The sequence below is a fragment of the Varanus komodoensis genome, unplaced genomic scaffold (assembly GCF_004798865.1).
Source record: "Varanus komodoensis strain SLA01 unplaced genomic scaffold, ASM479886v1 scaffold3, whole genome shotgun sequence".
In the NCBI taxonomy this organism is placed as follows: Eukaryota; Metazoa; Chordata; class Lepidosauria; order Squamata; family Varanidae; genus Varanus; species Varanus komodoensis.
Genome location: NW_025335761.1, coordinates 22931478 through 22953724, shown reverse-complemented (window position 1 = coordinate 22953724; position 22247 = coordinate 22931478). Strand labels below are relative to the sequence as shown.

The 22247-nt window shown below is 38.6% G+C and overlaps 1 protein-coding gene across 5 annotated transcripts; it reads right to left on the bottom strand.

The window, feature by feature from the left end:
• Positions 1-971: 971 nt before the first annotated feature.
• KATNBL1 (katanin regulatory subunit B1 like 1) lies at positions 972-20846 on the bottom strand. 5 transcript variants are annotated; one of them, XM_044436495.1, is made up of 10 exons: positions 20655-20846; positions 10444-10571; positions 8258-8298; positions 7228-7510; positions 6442-6560; positions 6030-6080; positions 5861-5950; positions 4764-4853; positions 3779-3872; positions 972-2360 (listed from the first exon to the last, which is right to left on the bottom strand). In XM_044436495.1, the coding sequence occupies exons 2-10, from the start codon at positions 10555-10557 to the stop codon at positions 2328-2330; spliced, it is 915 nt and encodes a 304-aa protein (XP_044292430.1). In that variant the 5' UTR covers positions 10558-10571; positions 20655-20846; the 3' UTR covers positions 972-2327. The 5 variants fall into 5 exon arrangements, with proteins under 5 accessions (XP_044292430.1, XP_044292432.1, XP_044292429.1 ...); XM_044436497.1 differs by lacking the exon at positions 20655-20846 and adding an exon at positions 18690-18755; XM_044436494.1 differs by lacking the exon at positions 20655-20846 and having other exon boundaries at positions 7228-8298; positions 10444-10529.
• Between the last annotated feature and the right edge of the window lie 1401 nt (positions 20847-22247).

Sequence of the window (22247 nt, the reverse complement as noted above, 5' to 3'; positions counted from 1 at the left end):
TTCGTGAGCCAAGGTACCACTGTATATTCCTAGAGCTGAAAGTGATGAAGCAACACTGGTTTGGGAACAGATAATAAAAAACTAGTGGTGGCCCAGTTTATGTCTCTATGTGGGTAGGAATAGCCTGGCTTCAGTAATCTGTGCTCTAGTAATCTCTAAGGTAATCCCCATTTCTGGTGTCTTTGTATTAATTGCCTATATGCTTTCAAGCCTAACTCAAGGTGCTGGTTTTAACTTATAAAGGCCTAGGCAGGTGAGAACAATAAACCTAGACACTATGTTCATTGTCTGCGGCTTTCCACTGAATGTCACCTCCATGGGAGGCTCAGCTGGTAGTGAAAAGGATGAAGGCCTTCCCTGTGCTAGCCCCCAAATTATGGAATGATCTTTCCAATGAGGCCTGCCTGGCACCAGCTTTTCTATCTTTTTAGTGCCGGGTTAAGACACCTCTATTTGCCAAGGTATTTAACAACTCCAAGTAGCCCATGGGAGTGGCAGATATTGCCAGCTACTTTACAGCAGGAATAATGGTATGGACTGGTTTTAGTTGTTAACATGTTTAACTCAACATGTTAAGCTTAGATTTATTGTTTATTTTAGATTGTACTTTACTGTATTTATTAACTGTTGTTCACTACCCAGAGAGCTTCAGCTATTAGGCAATGTAGAAATGAAATAACTCTATGATCTTCTCACAGCTACAGTATTTTGTAAATGAAAACAAAAACTAGGTCTTACTTTTGGTTGACTTTCTTGAGTTAGAGAAATTGGAAAAATGCTTTCAAAATAAGACTGTTTAGAGATACTTTTTTGCTTTTGAATAGGGTTGTAATAAGAACATTTTAAAAAGGGAAACACACATTTAAAAAATCCTGTTTGAGCTGCAGAACTATAACCCAAAGCCATAGTTAAGTATCAAAATTACACTTAATTATCAAGCTTGTTGATATGCTGCAAAAAAAAAAAAATCATTTCAGTTTTTTGTGCACAGCTGGCACTTCATAGAATTTTATTTGGACAAACATATTTACTACTTACACAAAACACAGGTGCCATCCCACAAACCCATCAAGCTCTGTTTTATTTTTAGTATAGCTGATAAGTCACAGCAGGTTGAACGAAAATGTCACAAATTAATAAAACAAAGTACAGCTGTAAACTTTTGCACTGGATGTACTGCTTTCATGATCCAGTGAAGTTTAAATGTTAAGTTAGGAATATGGCAACTACATTGCAAGAGCTGCAGCAACATTTGTTAGAGGAGGTAGCAGATGCATTGTTAATTCTGAAAAGCGCTGGCCTGCCCTGCCTGTAAACACTTCTAAGGAGCAGACGTTATAAATATTTGAAGTACAGCAGAAGTTGTTCTGAATGGGGTGAAATATCCAAGTACTCATCTGAACTTAATTAAAACAGCAGTAACATTTAGTATATTTACTCAAATGCATGTAACTTAATACATATTAGAAAATTTAATTATTAAAAATGCTAGGTGTACAGATTCACTACTCTGCTGCTATTCTGTCAACTTTCCTCCATGCCTAAATTTTAATACTCTTACAATTAAGTCATACAGTTATTTAAGTAGTCAGTTGGTGGGAACCTCCACTTAAACATATTTAAGTGTGCAAAATGTTTCAAAATGAGTTGTACACAATTAGTGTAACACCCTGATTTTTAAATAAAGAGTTTCCACCCCCCTATATGGTATCTTAATATATTGGCTATATGATAATATATTGGCTATTTGCAATACTAGAATAGTTAAGGCCTCTTGCTATATACAATTTCTCAGTAGTGCAACAAAAATAGTCTTTAATATCTTGATTAATGTAGCAGACACACAGTTCAGAATTTCAGTACAGCAAAACTCCAAAATTAACATATCTTGAAATATACACATTATTACAGTTCATATGGATAGTAAAGTTTTAAAAAATATTCATGGCGATTGGTCTTGTGGTTCCTAGTAACTAGTTCTACAGTTCTGTTTTCACAATTAGGTTTTGCTGCTTTATACAATTCTGTAGTAGAAAGACTTTCACAAGTACACCTGGAAACTGAACAAATCCCCAAATGCAGCAAAGGCATACATACAGTTTTCATAGTGCTCTTTCACCTCACTGAAGTAAAAGTTGCTCCTATTAGATTTTTTCCACTTCAATGTGAAGCAGATGGATTTTAGTGGTTGCACTGAATAGTCCTCTTCTGTTAAAGACAGTTCTTGGAAGAGAAGTCCTTTTGGAATTACAGTTCAGCTTTACTTGAAAGGTTTTCTTAGCTAATGCATAATAGCATGTGTGCACACACGTTGTCCTCCAGGAAGATCATTGCAGCTGTAATAAGTAAGCATCAACATCCTAAAACAGTAAAAAAGGAACAAGATATTAATTCAAAGAGCAGTATACAGCAGGACTTCAAATTCTGGGGGATGCTACTGCTTGGTTGCTAGCTTATTTATTTATTGAATTGATGCACTCATTCTGTGGCCATCGAAGGGCATTTTCCAGTAGCATTTGCTTCCAGGCAAGAGGACCATTTTTCAAAATTGTTCATCCACATGGACATTTCTAGATTGATTTAGTCAATTCCTTCCTACATAAATTTCTCATAAATATTTCTTCCTAGCAATCCAAATGGTTAAGACAGTCCCCACCCCATTTTCAGTACCTACCAAATAATTACACTGAAGCATTTGCAATGTTTAACATCAGAGTTATTGCTTAATATTGAAATACTGGACCTCTGGGAGGTTTGCTCTTATGTGTTCTTCCAGCAACAAATACCGTGCTAAGAATGCATGCTCAGCAATTTCCCCTTTTTCTGCACAGTTCATTAGCCTTTCCAGAACAGCACCAAGTCAGTGCTATTCAGGGATAGGTGACAATATCTTTTGTTCTTGCATTCCTAACCCTATTCCCCGTAACTATTTCAGGAAGAAACAAGAAGGGAATGAGAGAAACAGGAGAAGATCCAGCCTTGTCTGGACAAAGGAAAGAGTCTCCCCTCCAAAACCATGCATGCCTCTCATAAGAGCAGGGGTAGCATAGGTTTTAAGATGCTGAGGTAGGGTCAGGTTGTCCCTGGTTTGAATATCACTTCTGTCATGAACTCCCTGCATTGCTTAGGTAAGCCACTCATTCTCTTTACCACACACACAGTCTCTCAGCTTCCTGTCTACGACACAGGGATAATGCTGCTAATCTCTCTTACAGGGTTATTCCAAGATTTGCAATAAGATGTGAAGTTCTCTGAATATTAAGTTGCTCTATAAATGTTAAATATTAGGATTATGCTTTCTTATCTACCACCTAAGTTGAAAAGTCAATTTATACTACACCCAGCCCTCTATTTCAAATTTTCATCTGTCCAGTTGCTGGGTTTTTTTGTTTTTACATTAAAGAAGGCACAGTAAGGAATGCAAGGGTCAGGCTGATGATCAGGCAATAGAACCAAGAGATGAGAAATGGATATGAAGAAGAATCCAAAAAACAGATACACAACAGAGCAATAAGTCAGACTTATTAAACCCAATTGTGTTTATTCATCTTCATAGTGAAAAAAGGGATCAGTGGAAAAGTTGATGGATTAGTTAGGCTAATGGAGCATCTGTAGGCAGAATAACTAGCTGATGTATGGAGAGTGAATTCAGATTTCTAAGAAATACACCACCAAGGAATAAAGCAATTCACTATAAATCAGGTTAAATAAATTACCACAAAAAAAGATTTATAAGTTTGATTATTTTACCTAATGAACATCACTGTAAACATGTTACCTTTGCTATATTACCCGTATATCCTGGAACCAATGTAAGATGATTTTCTTGTTTCCACAATCCATACAATTGTTCCTTTAAAATCTGAATATTACTATGAAACAAAGGCATGAGTACAAAATTATATAGAAGTCAGAAGTATACAGTGTTAGCTATCTCGGCAAGATTTTTAGACATAAGAGATAGGAAAGTGGTTTTTTTTAAAAGCTGTTAGCTAATTTAGAAGATTTTGTTTTGTTTCTGCTTCTATGAAAAACAGTTAAAAACAAACTCTAGTTTGAGGAAGCCACAGCATACATAAATGATGAATGGGTCAGAACCAGAGTATGTCTCAACTTTATTGCCATTTTGGAGCACTACTTGGTCCAGGAAACTTCACAGGTTTTGGCTTAAACCTGTAGGCTTCAATTCTAGCTTTCTAAGACATCTAAGAGCACAAATTTCTTATCTTCTCAAGAGAAAACATGTTATTTTGCATATATATGAAGATAAGTAGATCTTTACCAAGTAACTGGCAATGTAAATGTCTTTCCATGATCGATTTAGCCTATTACAAAGTATTATGCTACTGAAAAAGTGTATAGTTAACAACTCAAAATATTTTAAGGTTTAGGGGAAAAATCATATCTGAGTAATGGCAAACCCACAAAGGAGAAAAGTGTCCTCATATTTAATATAAGACAACAAATTATTTTTCTAACAGTGGTTATTTACTACATTTGTAATCTGCCCAATAACTGTTTTTAGGTTGATTACAATATTTTAAACAGTAGTGAAAATGATCCAAGACAGAATGGCCTTTCTAGAAGTTATACTGCTCAGTTTGATTTTAGAGCTCCTTTGAGCAGTTTGCCCAGAAAATCTTACCTGGAGTCAGAGGGGCATCTTGCATTTCAATAATGAGAAAACATGCAAAAAGCATTTCAGGCTTTACATCTTAAAAGTCAAAAGCCCACATTACTGGAAGCTAAAATATGTAACTTACCCATCCTCTATCTTTTCTGTATGTGCAGAAAGCTCTGACCACCATCTCTTAATCACAGCCTGCAGCCAATTTAAACCAACTATCACGTATCTGAAACAATTATGTGTGTGTTACCAAAGATACTGAAGAAAAAAAATTCAATCTCAAGAAGAAATCTGCTCAGACAATTGATTGGCAAAATGTTGCTTCTAAGGAACAGGAGAAAACTGGCATTGAGTCACCTTGTACCAAATTCAAGGGAAATGGTGTCAGAGAAATGTTCTCCAGTAGGAATAGTGGAAGGATTTTGCTTCAGACACAGGATCTAGTATCACATTTGTGATGGAAATAAAAATTTCTTCTACTTGGGCTTAGCAACTCCAAAGTTTTAGTTTTCTTTGTATTTTTATGTGAACTTGATTAAACAAGTGAGGTGCAATCTTATAAGCTCCTGATATGGTCAGGGGAGAAAGCACAGGATTATGTGGAGTCCCAGCTCTGAGGTCCTCCAAACATGGAGCTGGTTTGCTGAATGTGGAGCCTCTGCCCCATGCTTCTTTGCAGCAGCTATGGAAAGAACCATGCTATCTCCAAGGTTCGAAATCAACCTTGGACAAGGCTAAACCTGCATGTGGAACGGTGGAGGCCAGGACCAATGTCTTATGTCGTAGCCATTCTCCTCCTCTCCCTTTGCAGTAATCTTCTAAGGAGCAATACAGGGCACGAGTGTGGCCATGCCTCACACCCTGCACTGGATGCACATATGCTTCCATATACATCTCTTTCATTGAGATATACATGTATTGAGGTTGGATAAAAAAGGATTGTACCATGAACCTATTTAGATTGCTTGGCTAAACTATTTGAAATGGGTTGTGAACATCCCACATGACTATTTTTTGCATGTTATAAGCAGAAAGTGTACAGTCAAGATGATAAGATTGAGAAAGAGGCAGTGTGTGTCAGTACAAAGGGGCAGATTACATGATGAACAGTCCTGTCTAGTCCCTATAATTCCATGAATGCAACAGGGTTAATAAACTGCAACCACCAGTAGAAAAAGATAGACCTTTATCATTATCTCAATATTCACAAAAGAACAGCATTTTAGAACTTACTCTTCAAACTTGCTTTTGAGCATTGATTTTACTAATGGGAGAAGGTCTACACAGCAGCCAACAGAAATATATGTTTTTTCTTCCTGTAAGCTGAAACAAGGTAGTGTCAATATACAGAAACACAGACCTTTTGAATCCACACACTTCCTCTCTTAGATTTTTTTCGTACCTGCTGGTTAGCACAGGAAGGCAGTCCACTGCTACACCTAGATCTTGTATCCTATAAAGCAATGAAAAATACACCATTAGACACAGCTTCATGTAATTTCCTACACTGGAGACATCTAAGTTCAGTATTTCAGGACTAATTATTAGCATTTATGTACACTAGGAAATGCTTTAAGAGAGTCATGCAAACATCAAAGAAACTTTAGGGCACTGTTCAAACCACCACACAAACAGCTATGTGGAAGATTATTACATGCTATGGAATTCTACTCTCTGTGATCATGAACATGAATGGAGGTCTGTACATGCCTCTCACATCTACCCAACCCCTCTGTGGGGAGAGGGAAAATTTCACAGATAAATGTTGTGGCCATGGTAGACTAGGTTGCACCAATAACCCTTTTCATTTTTACCTCACTAAATAGGCTACGAGCTCACTTATACTTCTTCTTCTCCAGAAGGTTAAAGCTACATTCAGTCGGAGATTTCTACTGAAGAGAACTTGTGCCATTGTATCATGATCTTCGGAAACCTAGTGAAATGGGAAAGATCAAGCCATTAAGAGTTAACACCTGTCATTCTGTACTTTTTCTGTCAGGTCTCAATATATATCTCTTTATAGTTACTTGGTAACAGAAATATCATTACAAAAAGTATTATGGCTGGTAGCAAATGTTTCTATAAAGTGAACCTTGGAGATCTATTTGGGCTTGCATGTACATTATTTTTATGTTTGGTTTTAAGTTCTTGAGTTAGATGTTTTATTTTTGTTATTTTATTCTATTGTTCCTTAAGACATACCAATAACGTTATGCGGTGACATTTGTAATTATTTGCATTATATTACTATTGATGTTAATTTAATATGTTTTAAACTGTTCTGAGCATACTCATAGAAAAAAGGTATACAAATAAATTGAAGAATGAAATTAGTGTGGTGATAGTCCTTTCTAGAAAAGTTCATAAGAAGCCAATACAATAGAAAGTATATGAAAAATACAGAGTATTTTCAATTCTTTTTCATACAACTGAAATTGAATGTTTAATCACCAGTAGCTAAAGTTGGTTTCAGGGCTAGTTTTCATGTCCTTATTTCTTGCCATATAAGAAATATTCTATTATGTTTGAAGTTATGGGGAGTCAGCTTTCTCATTATTTAATAAGCTGTCTTTGAACAAAGTATTAAAAAATTAACTTACCTCTGAAAAAAAACCACTGAATTTTGATGAAGGACTCTCTGTTTGAGAGCAAGAAGAGTCGCTGGAGTTCAGTAAGAATGTACGACCATCAGCAGGCAGTTTTGCTGGCAGATTACCTGCACATGCTAGTTCATTTTCCTTATTTGCCATGTCACGGCCCTTGACTTTAGGGAACTGTTTCTTTCTGAAACAAGGCTTTGGAGAATAATAGTGAACTTTTCTTCTGCAAGATACTACTTTGAATACAGGATGGGGGCAGGCCACAGTTTGTCCAACTGTTGTTCTGCAGTAACAAGACAGTTCCGTTACCATCTTACCATATAGCATGTATAGTGTGCACACACAATGTTGTACTTTTCTGCAGTATGACTTTCTCTTCTGGAACATCGTCTGGAATCTACTTTCAAATACTTTTATGTACTGAATATTGTTCCCACATAACACAGGTCTGCCCTTAGATAACATGAGGAACACAATCAACCTGTTTGTTTAGACCCATTTGAGGCACTGTTCTCTGAGCTACTGGACATCTTTAAATCTATGTCTCCAAGCTCTCCTGGTGCATACAGATTTGAGGGAGCAAAGGAAACTGATGCATAATAATCATGACTACAGTATTCTGATATCACAACTACTCTCACTGAATGAACATCTGCAAGGCATATTGCATAAACATAGGTATACACAACTTGTGACTTATTAAACTGGATGTAGCTCACTTGTCACAAAGTGGCCAGTGAGGTGTATGTCTACTTAAAGCACCCCGCCTTCAACATCTGACAGGTCACAAGGGTCCAGTGGGCTGTATTCAGCATGGTAGGTCCAAAGTTTACCAGAAAACATTGAAACACTGAGCAAACTACCTTTAATATATCATTATTCTCAATGGAGATGGGCAGCTGGGGATGGGGTGGAGAACTCTGCATCAGCTCTTTTGCTAAGCACTTCAATGATGCTTTCAAAACTTAGTTCTAAGAAACAAGACCAAAAGTGCTCAAGGTGCCTCCAGATGAACAAAAGTAGCTCTTACCTGCTTATGCAAGAAGCCAAATGTTTTGCAGATTTCTTGCCCTACAAATAAAAAGCATAAATGTTACTGAAAATGGAAAACAAAACCCTGACTTGAAACTCCTTAAATGAATTGGGTCTTAAAAATGTATTTTCATCTTGTTTCAATTGCTGCATGCACCTGGTACCTGGCAAAAATCAATCTATTTTTGCTCTGGAGGCTCAACCACCAAGGGTAGCTTTGACCATCTAGCTGAAGGTCAAGATATTGTGACATCCATGGCAAGAGGCGGTATTATGACATCAGAGAGATGAGGAAACTTTGTACTTAAACCTGTACTCTAATGTAATTCTTAACTAATGAAAGGGGGAAAATAAACGATTCTCCCAACACAGACATCCCTTGTGTCTTGGATAAATGTATGTCAACTGCTTAGAGAGTGACAGAGACATGTGATCGATCAGTTCACATTAGTTACTGTATACTATAATATTAGATAGCTCCACACTTCAATCTGATAACATGTGATATCCTAATTTACCATTTGGAGCCTTCATATAAAAACCAAGTCACTGCTAACTTATCTACTACCCAAGGGTCCAGGAGTATCTCTATCTCTGGGCTTCAGGGTCCTGTGTATTTCATTTATTTAGGTATTCCTTTGTGCTTTTCATATTTAAACTACAGATATGAAACATGTTTGTTTCACTTTCAATATGAGAAATGAAGCATCTCATATTGTATAATTTACTAGGTAGATTCAGATTAGTGAGAACATTGCTTCTCCCATGCTGGGATAGGTAGTAAGTAGATTAAAGGTTTGGCAAATGGTACACAATGTAAACACTGAATGATGGTTTAAACTTCCCTTCTTCTGGGATACAACAAATTCCAAATATCCTATTAACAGGAAGGAGTAGTATCCAGCAAAATGCCCAAACATAACTCAACAGCCTTTTTCTGTATACTGGACTATGGAAGCTGCTTTAAACTAAGCCCAGATCATTGATCCACTGAGCCTGAAGAGTTTTTCCTGCCATACCTTGAAATGTCAGCAATTGAACCTGGGATCTTCTGCATGCAAAGCATGTGTTCTACCACCTATCTAGATGGCCAATGTATAATAAAGTATTTATTATAATCCTGTTGTCTCAATTCAGAAACTTCAGCTGTTGGATCACAAGAATGACAACAGTCTTTATGAAACATGAATTACAAAGGTTACTAGCCATTCCCCCTTAATTTTATATCAACAGAAGAAACTATTTTACAGTACATGTATCATTTTCTCAGAATCTTTAAGATGATCTTGCAACATTAAGAATAGAAATATAAACTAATAGCAACCCCTAGGAAATTTGGCTAATTCCTCCACTGTCCTCGATCAATTTGCTTCAGTTTTGGAGGTTTGAATCCTAATCTTCTATGAGCAGAACTCTACTAATGGGATACAGCTAATGGTGGAAGAGGAATAAATGAGTTTTGCTGATTTTCATGAACCCTCCAATATTTTGCTCTGCCTACTTAGGGAAACTCCTGTTTAACATGGAGTGGTGCTGCTAGAAAGAGGAAATTGGTGAAAGTCATATCCCTTCCCCCTTCCAGTAGCAACTGTTTTTGCTGGATCAGAGTAAACTTCCTTTCATGAAAAGGCAACTATGGGGCCAAGTTAGAAAGTACAAGGGTGCTTTCCAGCCATCTCTGAATACTCCAGCTTTGATTAGTTGGGCATGGAGTAAATCACTTTTTATAAATGTTTGCAAAGAGTTTGATATAAAAGGAGTATAGCTAAGATGTAAACAATAAAATAATGTCCTGTGTAAGCTAATGGTAGGATGTATTAAACGCTAACATTGCTAGCTGCTGTTTCACACAATAATGTCAGAAGGGCTCTAAACCACAACGCATGCCTTTCTACTCAATCTCAGAAGACTTCTTGCCTTTTAAAAAAAAAATTGCAATTATGCTCACTTTTTTTTTAATATCAAGTTATTTCATAACAGCCAAAGATAAATGAAAAGGTGGCAATAGAACCTAAAGTTCATGTTCATTGTAATACTGGGAACAGTAGACCCTTTACATCTCTAAATAGCAGATCAATCACAACATAAGCTGATTAAATAGGTGAGATATGCATTTTTTTCTGAACCAAAAACACTGATGTTCCAATGCAAGATAAACATCTAAACCCAATTCAAAAAGCTTACCTCCTTCATGTTCTCATTAATGGAACAAGAGCTCCTTTTTCTAGTGAGATCAAGAGTACGACCCTCAACATACAACAGGTTCCGTTTTCTAACATTTTGAGCTTCAGATGCCATAATCACCGAAATCCCTGTGTTTTCAAGACAAGGGAAAGCTTAATTTATATTCTTAATAATATTAGCCAACCATAAATAATTTTAATGAAGTTATTTATCAAAAAACATTAGCATACAAGATACAATCTGAAAGATACACAACATGCAAATGTCTGTAACACTCTGTCAGTTTAATTTATAATTCTATACCCTGAGAATATTATACCTGTTAAAAATGTTTCTCTGTCTGTGATTCAGTCCAATAAGGTCTGAAGTGGAGCCCAATAACTTCAGTCTGAAGTTCCCATTTTGTTTAGAATCACATCTGTTTAAAAATCTTATCCTATCCTTCTATCCAACATTCAGGGGATGAATTGAACAATACTTCTCCCTGATCAGGCCCACAGGTATGGCACTGAGGGAAAGAAGCAAGGGCACGGCTCTTTGCCTTTGAAATCCCACCGTATCATCAAAGACTGAATGTGGTATGTTCAAATTTAACCTATGAACATATTAAGTCCAGTGTAAGAATTGCACAATTAATTACAGGGATTTTACTAAGGAAACTGACCCCACTACTTTAGAAAATGCACTTTGGCATGTGTGCACATAGCTATGTTGAAAAGTTATGGCCATATGTGGATGTAGAGATGGGGCTGGTGCCCTCCAAGCAGACAGGTAAATCAAGGGGCCATACTCTTTGCTGTAGCCCTGAAAAACTTGCAAATTACTGTTTTATTTAAAACATTATACCCACATCTTTATAAAATAAACACAATACATGAATACACATATTAGAATATTTGAAACATTTGAATGAACTCTTTCAATTTCCTAATCAATAAACATCTATACATTTTAGCTGATCAGTGATTGATGGTTCAAGGTCAATTTTCTAAGGTGACACATAAATTATGAACTAGAATGGTGTACTGTACAATATAAAAATGGCACCTTTCCAGACTGAATGTTTGTTGTTGCTAGTCGCGAAGTCGTGTCCAACCCATCGTGACCCCATGGACAACATTCCTCCAGGCCTTCCTGTCCTCCACCATCCCCACATATAAAGTATTCATTACAAGTAAACTAAATCCTAAATCTGGTATTTCATAGGGTTTCTAACCCTACCCAGCTTACTGCTATACCAACTTTTTACTGACATTTTTTAAATGTTGGAGAACTTTAAAAAATGTAAACCCTTCCCCCAGTTGTGATTTGTAGTATACAGTCTGTTCTACAACCTCATTCTGCTGCATGTGTTGACCAGATCCAAATCCCACTCAAATTAATGGAACAAATTATTAATGGCTAACACAGACTATATCAATTTTTTAAAACAAAAAAATATTGTTTTCTTAAAAGAATACAGAAAAGAGAAAAAAATGTAAAAGATGAAAAAGATTGCCAATTCTATATAAATTTAAATAGGAAATATATGTTACAACTGGATGATGCATCCTAATCCTATGAATACAATGAACCTTACTCTCAAGTAGGCATACAGTCATTACTAACAATAGCCAAATTATAACTGAAGTGTCTGTACCATCACCAATACTATAGGAAAGTATAAAAAGTATTAAGTGACATTCCAAGCATAATAATGTAACTGAACTGAGTTTGACTGCAGATGGGAGAAAGCATGTACTTACAATTTTCTTCTTTCACTTCAATGTTTAACCTGTGTTGTTTTATAATACTATCAATAATCATGATTACATTTTCCAGAAGCCACTCGGCTGATTAATGGCCAACCTTCCCTATTCCTCAAGATTATGAAATCCATAAGGGTTCTCAAGTATCTACAGTATTCCAAATATGTTATCAAAACACTTTCCTGCTTACTATTCAAATTCTATCAGGCTTTATCTTGAGGAAAAAGACAATTTTCATAGATTATGCATGAAAAGGATCAGTGAGTTCACACTCCCACAGCAAACCCAAACCTTTAATCTCATATACCATTTATCTTGGATCTCTGTATCATAAAAGCAGGCTGCTTACCTGTAACTGTTCTTCAAGTGGCCATCTGTGCAGTCATATGGCCATCTTTGTGGCCATAGGCACTGTGCAGGTGCAGCACCCATATGTGTGATGCACAGAGGCCAAGACGAAGAACTGTTAAAAACTCCTGGTTAAATATTCACATTTACTGCTAGTCCATGGTAGTATAATTAACAGATGACAATATAACTACATTAATTTCTTAAGTACTCTCTACAGAAATATGAATGCCTCCTATTTCAGCATGATCTTGGGCATGAAATAGACACTCTTATGCTACTGTAAGCTTTCTTCTTGTTAACAGTGTTGACCACATGTATTTTCAACAGAATTTTTTAACAGAAATATTAAACTCCCTATCTGGAGTATGACAGCCTCGCAACAGTGACTCATGCACTGGTGACTTCCCGTCTTGACTTCTGTAACGCGCTCTACGTGGGGCTACCCTTGAAGACGGTCCGGATACTTCAATTGGTTCAAAATAGAGCTGCCAGGCTGCTGATGGGAACTGGACGTTATGCTCACATGACTCCAGTTCTCCGGCAGCTTCATTGGCTTCCCATTGAAGTCCGGGCCCAATTCAAGGTGTTGGTGATGACCTATAAAGCCCTAAACGGCTTGGGTCCTGGTTACCTGAAGGAGTGCTTACGTCCATATATGCCCAGCCGCCCCTTGAGATCAGCGGGAGAGGCCCTCCTCCGGGAGCCCTCAGTGAAGGAAATTAGGAGGGTGGCTACTCGGAGGAGGGCTTTCTCAGCGGTGGCGCCTAAGTTATGGAATGCGCTCCCCAGAGAGGTCCGCCTGGCACCGTCTTTATTTGTTTTTCGGCGCCAGGCAAAGACCTTTTTATTTAAGCAGCATTTTAAATGTTAATATTATTGAATTTTATTCGGCCAGGGCGGCTTATTTTATTTTACTGTATATATTTTAATTGTTATTGTTTTAATGTATTTTGTATTTTATTTGATGTTGTAAGCCGCCCCGAGGCCTCGGCAAGGGGCGGCATAGAAATGTTTTAATAAATAAGTAAAATAAAAATAAAGGTCCTGTGTCAAACAGTAGGGCAGTAAAACAGGAACACTTACAGACAAGTCAGAGGTTTAAAGCAAATTTGAGGGTGGGGGGAGTGTTTTAGCCCTGGAGTCAAGGACCCTCATTTTCAGAATTGGACACTTACGAAGAAACAAAACTGAATATGATGTTGGAATATGGATGCAAAAGAAAAGCTAGCAGAAATCCCTTTTTGTCACAGCACTTCCTGAGGTGGCAAATGTTACTTCTGGGATGCTTGTTATCTGAACACCTTATGTGTTCCTAGTTCCATGTGGCAAGCCAAAAAGCTACATCCCTTGCGAGAGATTTTACACAGTTCTTTCCCTGTTTTAGAAGCTGTTCTAAAGTATACAAAGTCAGTGTACTGTGCACACAGTCATCTAAGTGAGGTGGTGTACACTGGTGTCCTGCAACAGGAGGGGGGTGGCCCTGAAGGCCTTCATGGCCCCTTCCAACTCTACTATTCTATGATTATATGACAAGCTATGTCCTCTTCCTGGGAGATGAGAGGAGGGAGGGAGGAAGACCAGCTAACCCAAATTCACTTCAGCAAAAGGGTTTATAAATATCCTTATCTCAAAAGATGAGACTACGAATTCACATCATTTCCTAGTTGTGATCTCATACCTTCACTGAGGCCCTACAGGTTTCTCATAGCAGTTAAACCTAACAAGTATTTGAGGCTACACTTAAAGCCTGTGCTGGACACTGAGAAACAGTTCACCCTTAACTCCTCATCACAATGTTCTATGGTTATCTCAGGCAGAAAAGGGGTTTGTGTGCACACAAATACAAATGCCTCTGTGGCCTGCACCCTGGCAGTGCTGAGGACTGCAAATGCATGAAGCCCTGTAGGAAATTGCTGTCACAAGCCTTTAGCATTCCTGATGAATGTAAGGAGTTGGTTATGGCAAGACTGGCACTTTCAACAAGTTTGTTTTCCCTATACTGTACTACACTAGACATTGGGTGGTACATGGCTGGCCCAGAAACCTCTTTGATTAACAACCCACATAGCTCATGGACTGAAAGCCCATTGTGGTCTGGAAGCTTATTGTTATTGTGCTAATTCTGGGCTGCAGCTGATTTGTAAAAATTCCCCTCTCTCACTGCAGCCCCTATAACAGGCCATGCTATTCAGGAAGACTCTCTGACCCAATACAAGGACACAGAGAAGGGGAAAATCAGTTGCACAAGCAGATTTACTTTTTCACATCTCTGGAATCCAATCCAATGTATTCCACTAAATTGTCTAGTCTTGTACAGCAAATGCAGAAAATGAATTCTAATTAAAGCTTTGAACTAGTATTTGAGCCTCAAGTGCACTTTAATGACAATTTTTCATTTACAGATACCTCAATTCAAGTGGTATTGGCTATTAGAGCACATTTGACAGATTTATATAGCACTCAAAATTAAAAATGATGTACTTCTTCAGTTTGCTTACTAAATGTTAAGTCAAACATGCTAATCTGATCCCAATCAACTAGCACCCTAAGGATCTACCATGCAATATGCTTTTCTTTTTCCAATAAGTATATACAAAGTGTGATAGTTATAGTGCATATTCTAATATAAGCAAAATTATACAGTTAGGAGCTTTGGCTTATAAGATTATCACATCACAAACTATTTACATTATTTTTATGCTAAAAGAATCAAATAACTAAGAATGCTTAAGTCTGATTATAAGTTTCATTATATCTTGCTATTTACCCCATCATTTTTAGAAGTATTTTGCTATACCACTGTAAATGCATAAAAGGACAAGTTTTATCATCAATAGTGATTCTCAGGATAAGACTGAGGTCCAGCTATTCAAATTTTATGTTAAATGTATCATAATTCCAAAATATTGCTTCCTAATAATTCTATTAACATTGACAGTAGAATGCGAACCTGGCCTATATTTTGAAGATTTTGTCATTGTGCACATGGAGTAGTTTTGGTTTTTTTAACAGTGCAAACTTATCCATATCTACAAAGAAGTAAATTCTACTGAGCTCAATGAGCCTTGCTCACAGGTAAGTGTGTAAAGGATTGCAACCAAAGGTAGATTCAAAACTTCTAATCTCCCAGCATGTGTCATGTCCACAACAGAAATCCTAGTCATCTTAATTAGCAAATTAAAAGCTGTCTAGTCAAGCTACTTAGATCAGCTGATCAGTCATTACATGGGTAATCTATTGCAGTACCAATCAGCCTTGTAACATCTCAACTCAAATTAGTTCTCTGGAATGGAATTCTGAAACCAATTACTTGTGAAGTCACATGCAAGTGGCATCAGATTTAGAAGAAAAATCCCAATTTATCACCTACACTGAAAAACATAGCTAGTGAAATACAATTTTTCCAGGATGGCTTTGTAAACATATTGCTTAAGGCCACTGGGACACTTTCTTGAAGATGGGGACATTAGCTCTTCTCCAGTCATCTGGCATCCATTTCTCAAAGATAATAGAGAGTGGTTCTGAGAATTCTTCTACCAGCTACTTCTGATTCTAGCATGGAGTTCATTGGGGCTGGGAGATACGAGTTCTTTCAACCCAATTAAATTATCCTTGACCATCTTGAACTGTCATCCTAGAAATAGAAATGGCACAGAAATGTTTTAATAAATAAATAAATCCTGCTCCTTCAGCTTGTATTTCATCAGGAAGGTAATACATCTTCTTTTCAGAGAAGACTGAGCTAAAGTAGGAATTGAGCACTTCTCCCTTTGTCATCTGTTATCATTTCGCCATTCACATGGAGTAGTTGAACCCCCATTTCTTTCCTCTTTCTTTTACTATGGAAATATATGAAGGCTTTTTTTGTTGCTTTTAGCATCCCTCACTAACCTCAGTTCATTCCTAACTGTAGCCTTCATGACGACATCCCTACAATTCCATGCTACCTGTCCATTATCTTCCTTTGTAGCCTGGCCTTCCTTCCACTTCCAATGCATGTCCTTTTTGTTTTCAGATCATCTTTAAGCCTTTGTGAAGTCACATGGGCTTCCTCTTTTGTCTTCTACCCTTCTTCCTTGTTGGAATTGTTCGTAATTATGCCTTTAGAATTTTCCTTTTTAAACATTCCCATCAGTTTTGGACTCCTTTTCTCATTAGAGTCTTCTGCAATGGGACTTTACTTACCATTGTTCTATTAAAATTGGCTTTCTTGAAATCCAGGGCACATTTGGCTACATTTGGCTTTTGCTTCCTATAGAACCAAGAATTCAAGTACGGCATGGTCACTTTCCCCCAGAGTTCCTATAGCTGCAACTTTGTCCACTAAGTCTTCCCTGATTAGTATCAAGTCATGGATAGCTACTCTGCTAATTCCTTCCTTCACTTTTTGTTGAAGGAAGTTATTGGCAACACATGTTAGGATCTCTTGGGGGGTGGGGGCTGTGTTTGGCAGAATTTATCGCCCAACAGATATCAGGGAAATTGAAGTCCCCAATAATGATGACATCATGCCTCCTTGAAACACTGGCCATTTTGCTTTTCAAAAGTTTCATCCTCATCTTCTCCTTGACTGGGTGGCTGGCAACAGACTTTAACCACCGTATTTCTTTTACTCCTTGTTCTATTTATATTAATCAAGATGCTCCCAATGAGACTACTAAGCTCATTCTCCTGTATTTCCGTGCAGGAGACATTTCTGTGTATCTTTAACATACTGTGTGACTCTGTCTCCTTTTCTGTTCATTCTGTTCTTCTTGGACAGGTTATGACCTTCAATTGTTGAATTCCAGTCATGGGAGTCATTCCACCAAGTTTTGATTATACCTATCAGGTCATATTTGCCCTCTTGTATTAAGAGTTCAAGTTCATGGTGTTTGTTTTCCATGCTCTGGACATGAGTATATAAATATCAAAGACCACGTACTTTACACTCTATTCTTCTTCCTACATTTTTTGGAAGACTATTACTGGGCTCCATTAGATTTGCGCTCTCTGTTGAGGTGCATAAGCCTTTGTCTCTTGCTATGCCCACGTGTACTTCTTTCTACCCTGCAGGATTCAGTTTCAGTTTAAAGCCCTCCTGATAAACTTCATACTGTGGCCAAACACATTCTTTCCAGTCCTTGTAAGCTGCAGTCCATCCCTTGCCAGCAGTGCATTTTCCAGCAAGTGTAGCCCATGGACCCAGAATCCAAACTTTGCATGACAGCACCACCTTCGTAGGCTGGCATTCACTTGGGGTATTTTTCTTCCTGTCTGTTCCTCTTCCAAGAAATGGGAAGATTGAAGAGAAAACTATCTGGGCCGCAAAGTTCTTGACTTTCCTTCCTAGAGCTTCAAACTCTGATGTGATTTCTTCAAAGCCCCATTTGGCAGTATCATTTGTTCCCCCAGTTAAGAATATAACTTGATAAAATCATACCTCTGAGAAGTTTTTTTATATAAGCCAGAGAGACCAGTGCCATTGGGGCATACATTATATCCAAGGCAAGAAAAAAGCCACTGCTACTAACACACTAAAAGCTTTGCTCCAAGTAATCACAAAGCAAACATCAGGAACATGTGGCTCTACCAAAAGGGCTTCTATGACTCTACTAACTGGGCAGGTATATAAGGAGTCCAATATATAAAGATTCCAATGGTTCCATATATACACTTTCATAAATATTTATAAAGTGCTTAAAAGCAATTCTTTCACCTCTTATCAGAAGCAATATAGTCAAACAAGATCAGTTTCTCTGAGTAAACTGTAAGCGGCCCCCAAGAGCAACTATCTGTCGACAATGATGAGTCAACTGTCTGTAAACTTTAAAAAGAAAAAAAGAACAGGAAGTATCCAGATCATACATATAATGGTTAATCTACTATGGTTCTGGTACTGCAATTGTGATAAAAATAATGTAGACTAAAGCTAATCTTAACAGTCTTAGCTGCTGTTACAGAGAATTGGAAAGGCCCAGTGAACACAGCTGGAGTTAGGTGACATGAAACAGGTTCAAGTTCTCCTCTCCTCACATTGAGAGCCAGAGTGGTATAGTGGTTAAGAGTAATGGGTTGGGACTCAGGAGATCTGAATTTTAGTCCTTACTCAGCGATGGAGCTTATTGGGTAACTCTGGGCCAGTTACAGGATCTCAGCCCAACCTACCTCACGGGATTCTTGCTGTGAGTATAAGAATTAGAAGAGGAGGAGAATTATTTAAGTGCCTTGAGTTCCCTGGAAAGAAAAAAAGGTAGGATATAAATAAAATATAATAATAATAGAAAGGGGTTTTAAGGAGTGCCCTGGGCTATTTATTTGCTTTCCCACCTTCTAAGAAGCTGTGGTGGAATACAAGGCATAATCCTATGCTTGCTCAGACAGAAAAAATCTTATAACTTCCAGCATATCCCAGCCAGCATGGCTTTTTAAAACAGGCACAGGACTGTGCCTTTATGTACTTTTTATTAATCAGCCTTGCAAATAAAGGGCAGTATTGTATTGTGCTTGGGGACCAACGGGAGTTATGGCTAGCCAGATGATGGAGATGCAGTGGTTCCAACAGTAATGTGAAATGAGCAGAAATTTCTTTTTCTGAAATGGGATGAAACAGCAGAATGCACTGAACACAACACTGGATACTACCAAAAAAACTCAGGACAATAATTTATTACTAAGGAAAACAACAGACTGTATTTTAGCTCCCATCAGGACTCAAAATGTGGTTAACAATAAAGCAAAATATAAAAATAAGTCAGCAAAAGCACATGCCAACTAAGTTATCACACAATTATAAACCCATTACTTCTGATGAAATAGAAGTGTCTTGGCTGTCCACCTAAAAGCCATAGTAGAAATTCTACGATTGGCATTCTGCCACAGAGAAGGCCCTATTTCATGTTACCACTTTCCTTAAAAAGAGAACACAGAGTCTGAGCCAGTTATGACAACTAAAACTGACTTGTAGGTTCATGCAGGTCTTAAAGATATTAGGGTCTCAAGCATAATATGTTCTGCTTGCCTGACTTCCATTTTTCCCATGCTTCACTTGCATTTCCAACTTTTCATTACCAGCCTGGTATGCCTTTCCCTTTTGTGCTACATCTGCTCACTCCCAAAAATCTTAGATGAAGCCACAAGCACCACTCATAAATAGTACTGAATGGCAAGTTGCAACACTAATGGTTGCTATTCTTTACCTTGTGCACTGGTTCAATCATACTAACCTTATTTTTAAGACTTCTTTTTAAAACTAAATTGTATAGTGTTTTTTTTAAATAGCTTCCAGTTACCCTCTCTTTTCTCTGCCTAAACTCATCTTGCTACAAAAATATTTCAAACCCAAAGTGTCCTTCCACTGGATGTAGAAAACTCTTCAAAATAAGGCACCCTCGTCTATCTTACTTGACACACTGACTTTCATATTTCCTTTATTAAAAACACACACACAGGCTTTGGGAAGCATATTACTCTTGCATGATATAGAACTATCCAAGGATTTCACACTATGTGAAAAGAAGGCTTATTAATGCAGTCGGAAGCATATTTATGCAGAAGTAAATCCCATCCAGTTCAAATAGGACTTATTCTCTGCTTTGTATGTATAGGATTACAACCTTAAATATTTTACACTCAAAAGTTCAGTTGCTTTTGTAGATGGACAAGAGCAATTAGCATGAAAGCATAAGCTCCCGTGTCCTTCTACTGAGCTGGGAAGTCAAAATCATGGCGAAAGTTGTCTGAAATAAATAAGGCGTGCCTCCATTTTAAGGTATATTTTAAGATAATGCCCAGTTGGGGGTGGGGTGTATCTCCTCTCGCGACACAGGTGTAAGCACTAGATAATGGGTGGTTCACAGGCAGGTAGAAACTAGCCAACTTCATCCCCGCCCATGAACATTCCGCGCAACAGGAGTAGCAACTGAGGGGCCTCCCCACCCAGGCACTTCTACCCGCCGCAAAAGAAATCCAAGATAGGGCAAACAGTGGGACTGGCGGGGACACTTTCTCTGTGGCCACAGCTGATTACCGCGCTGTCCAGAGCCTGCCCAGGCCTGTCCACGAACCGAAAGGAAGAGCGAGCGATTGGCCGCCGCCAGTTAAGAAAGTCCCAGGGGGGCGGCGGTCTCTCACCTGCTGCTGCTCATGGTCCAGCGCCGCTGGTACTCCTGCTGCTGGCCAGGCCTCAAACGGAAGCCGCCGGATAGGGCGGCGGTGGAGGTGCAGCGCGACGGCCCACTCAGCGGAGGCAGCGCCATTCAAACTAGGCCGCGCTGCATGCTGGGACCGGAGAATCTGGACAGGCGGGCCTGTGCGGGAGGCTCAGGCGCCTGTTTCTTCCTCTCGCCCTCTCCTCCGCCCCCTCGTGCGCTGCAGCGGCAGGCGCGTACGCGCAGCAGCTCCGCTCTGGGTCGTGGAGGCGCGGCTGGCGCCGCAGAGCTGCACCGGTCTCTCCGCTGAGGAGCCTCTCAAGGTCCTCAGCATGCCTCAGGGCAGCGACGTCTCTGTTTGCGGAAGGCGAGTGTCACCTGCGAGCCCTCGTCGCTTTCTGATCAACAGGTGCTTCGCTTTGTCGAGCTATGGGAGCTTGGAGCGAGCGGCTTGGCTGTGAAAAGAATTAAAATAGGCGCCTCCATCTCGAGGTCAATAGTTAAAAGAGCCCATCAGTCAATCCCCTCACATTATCAAAATAGCTTGTTTCTCCTCCACCTCACCTTCATTCTCATAACACGGAGGGCTTAAAATGTTCCCAGCCTCCTTTGCACTGTGCGTCACAGGCAACTTACATTTGCCACGCATAGTGGTTTCTTCCCCACAGCCCAAGCAGGGCTTCAAACTTCATAGATGCATTAAATTTTATAAAGCAGAACCCCCCCTAAGTTTTCATGGCGGTTATTTGTTAAGCTTTTCATCCTGATTTCATTGCCAGATATTTTCATTAGTTACTACTGAACAGTATGAATCCTTCCGTAAACCCCCTCATTTTTTCTTTATTGTCTTGGTTTTCATGAAATGTGTTATAGGCCCAAAGCAATCACATTTCTTTATATTTTAATGCATGTTTATGTATTTAATATATATTCTCCCTTTTTTCTGCCAAGGATCTAAAGCAGCTTACATAATCAGAACAAGCTCACAGGGTTAGGGTTAGGATTTCACAGGATGAGAGTCTGTGATTGACCCAAAGTCACCGAGTGAGCTTTTTGGCCAAGTGTGAGTCCAGTAAGACTGCAGCTTTAGTACTTTATGAATTTTACAGACCTTTTTGAGGGTGCTTCTAAGCTTCATGGTAATTTATAGATGTCAGATACTATGTCCTAAGTATGTGTCAGTCAGGCTTGTTGTGTTGCTCTTTACATGTGGTATTTAATAAGAACACACACACACATGTTGTGACTAGGCACTGTCATGAGGTGATTATGAAGTACCTGTGATCAGAGGTAATTTAGTGACTAGGCATTCAAAAATCTAGGCTTGTTTATAGTCAGAATGAAGAATACAGCATCCAATATTCAAAACTACTACAGAGCCTAGTAGAATATTTTCCTTGATGAGGCCCAACTGTGCATTACAGATTTTTAGATTTCATGTACATGCTAAATATTCTAAGGGCTATGCTGTAGGCCCTCAAAGTATAAATGCCATGGGATCTCCAAAAAAACTGCCCACACCAGCTTCCCGAAATAGCCAAGCAAAAACAAAACAAAACAAAAAGCTGGTGTGGCA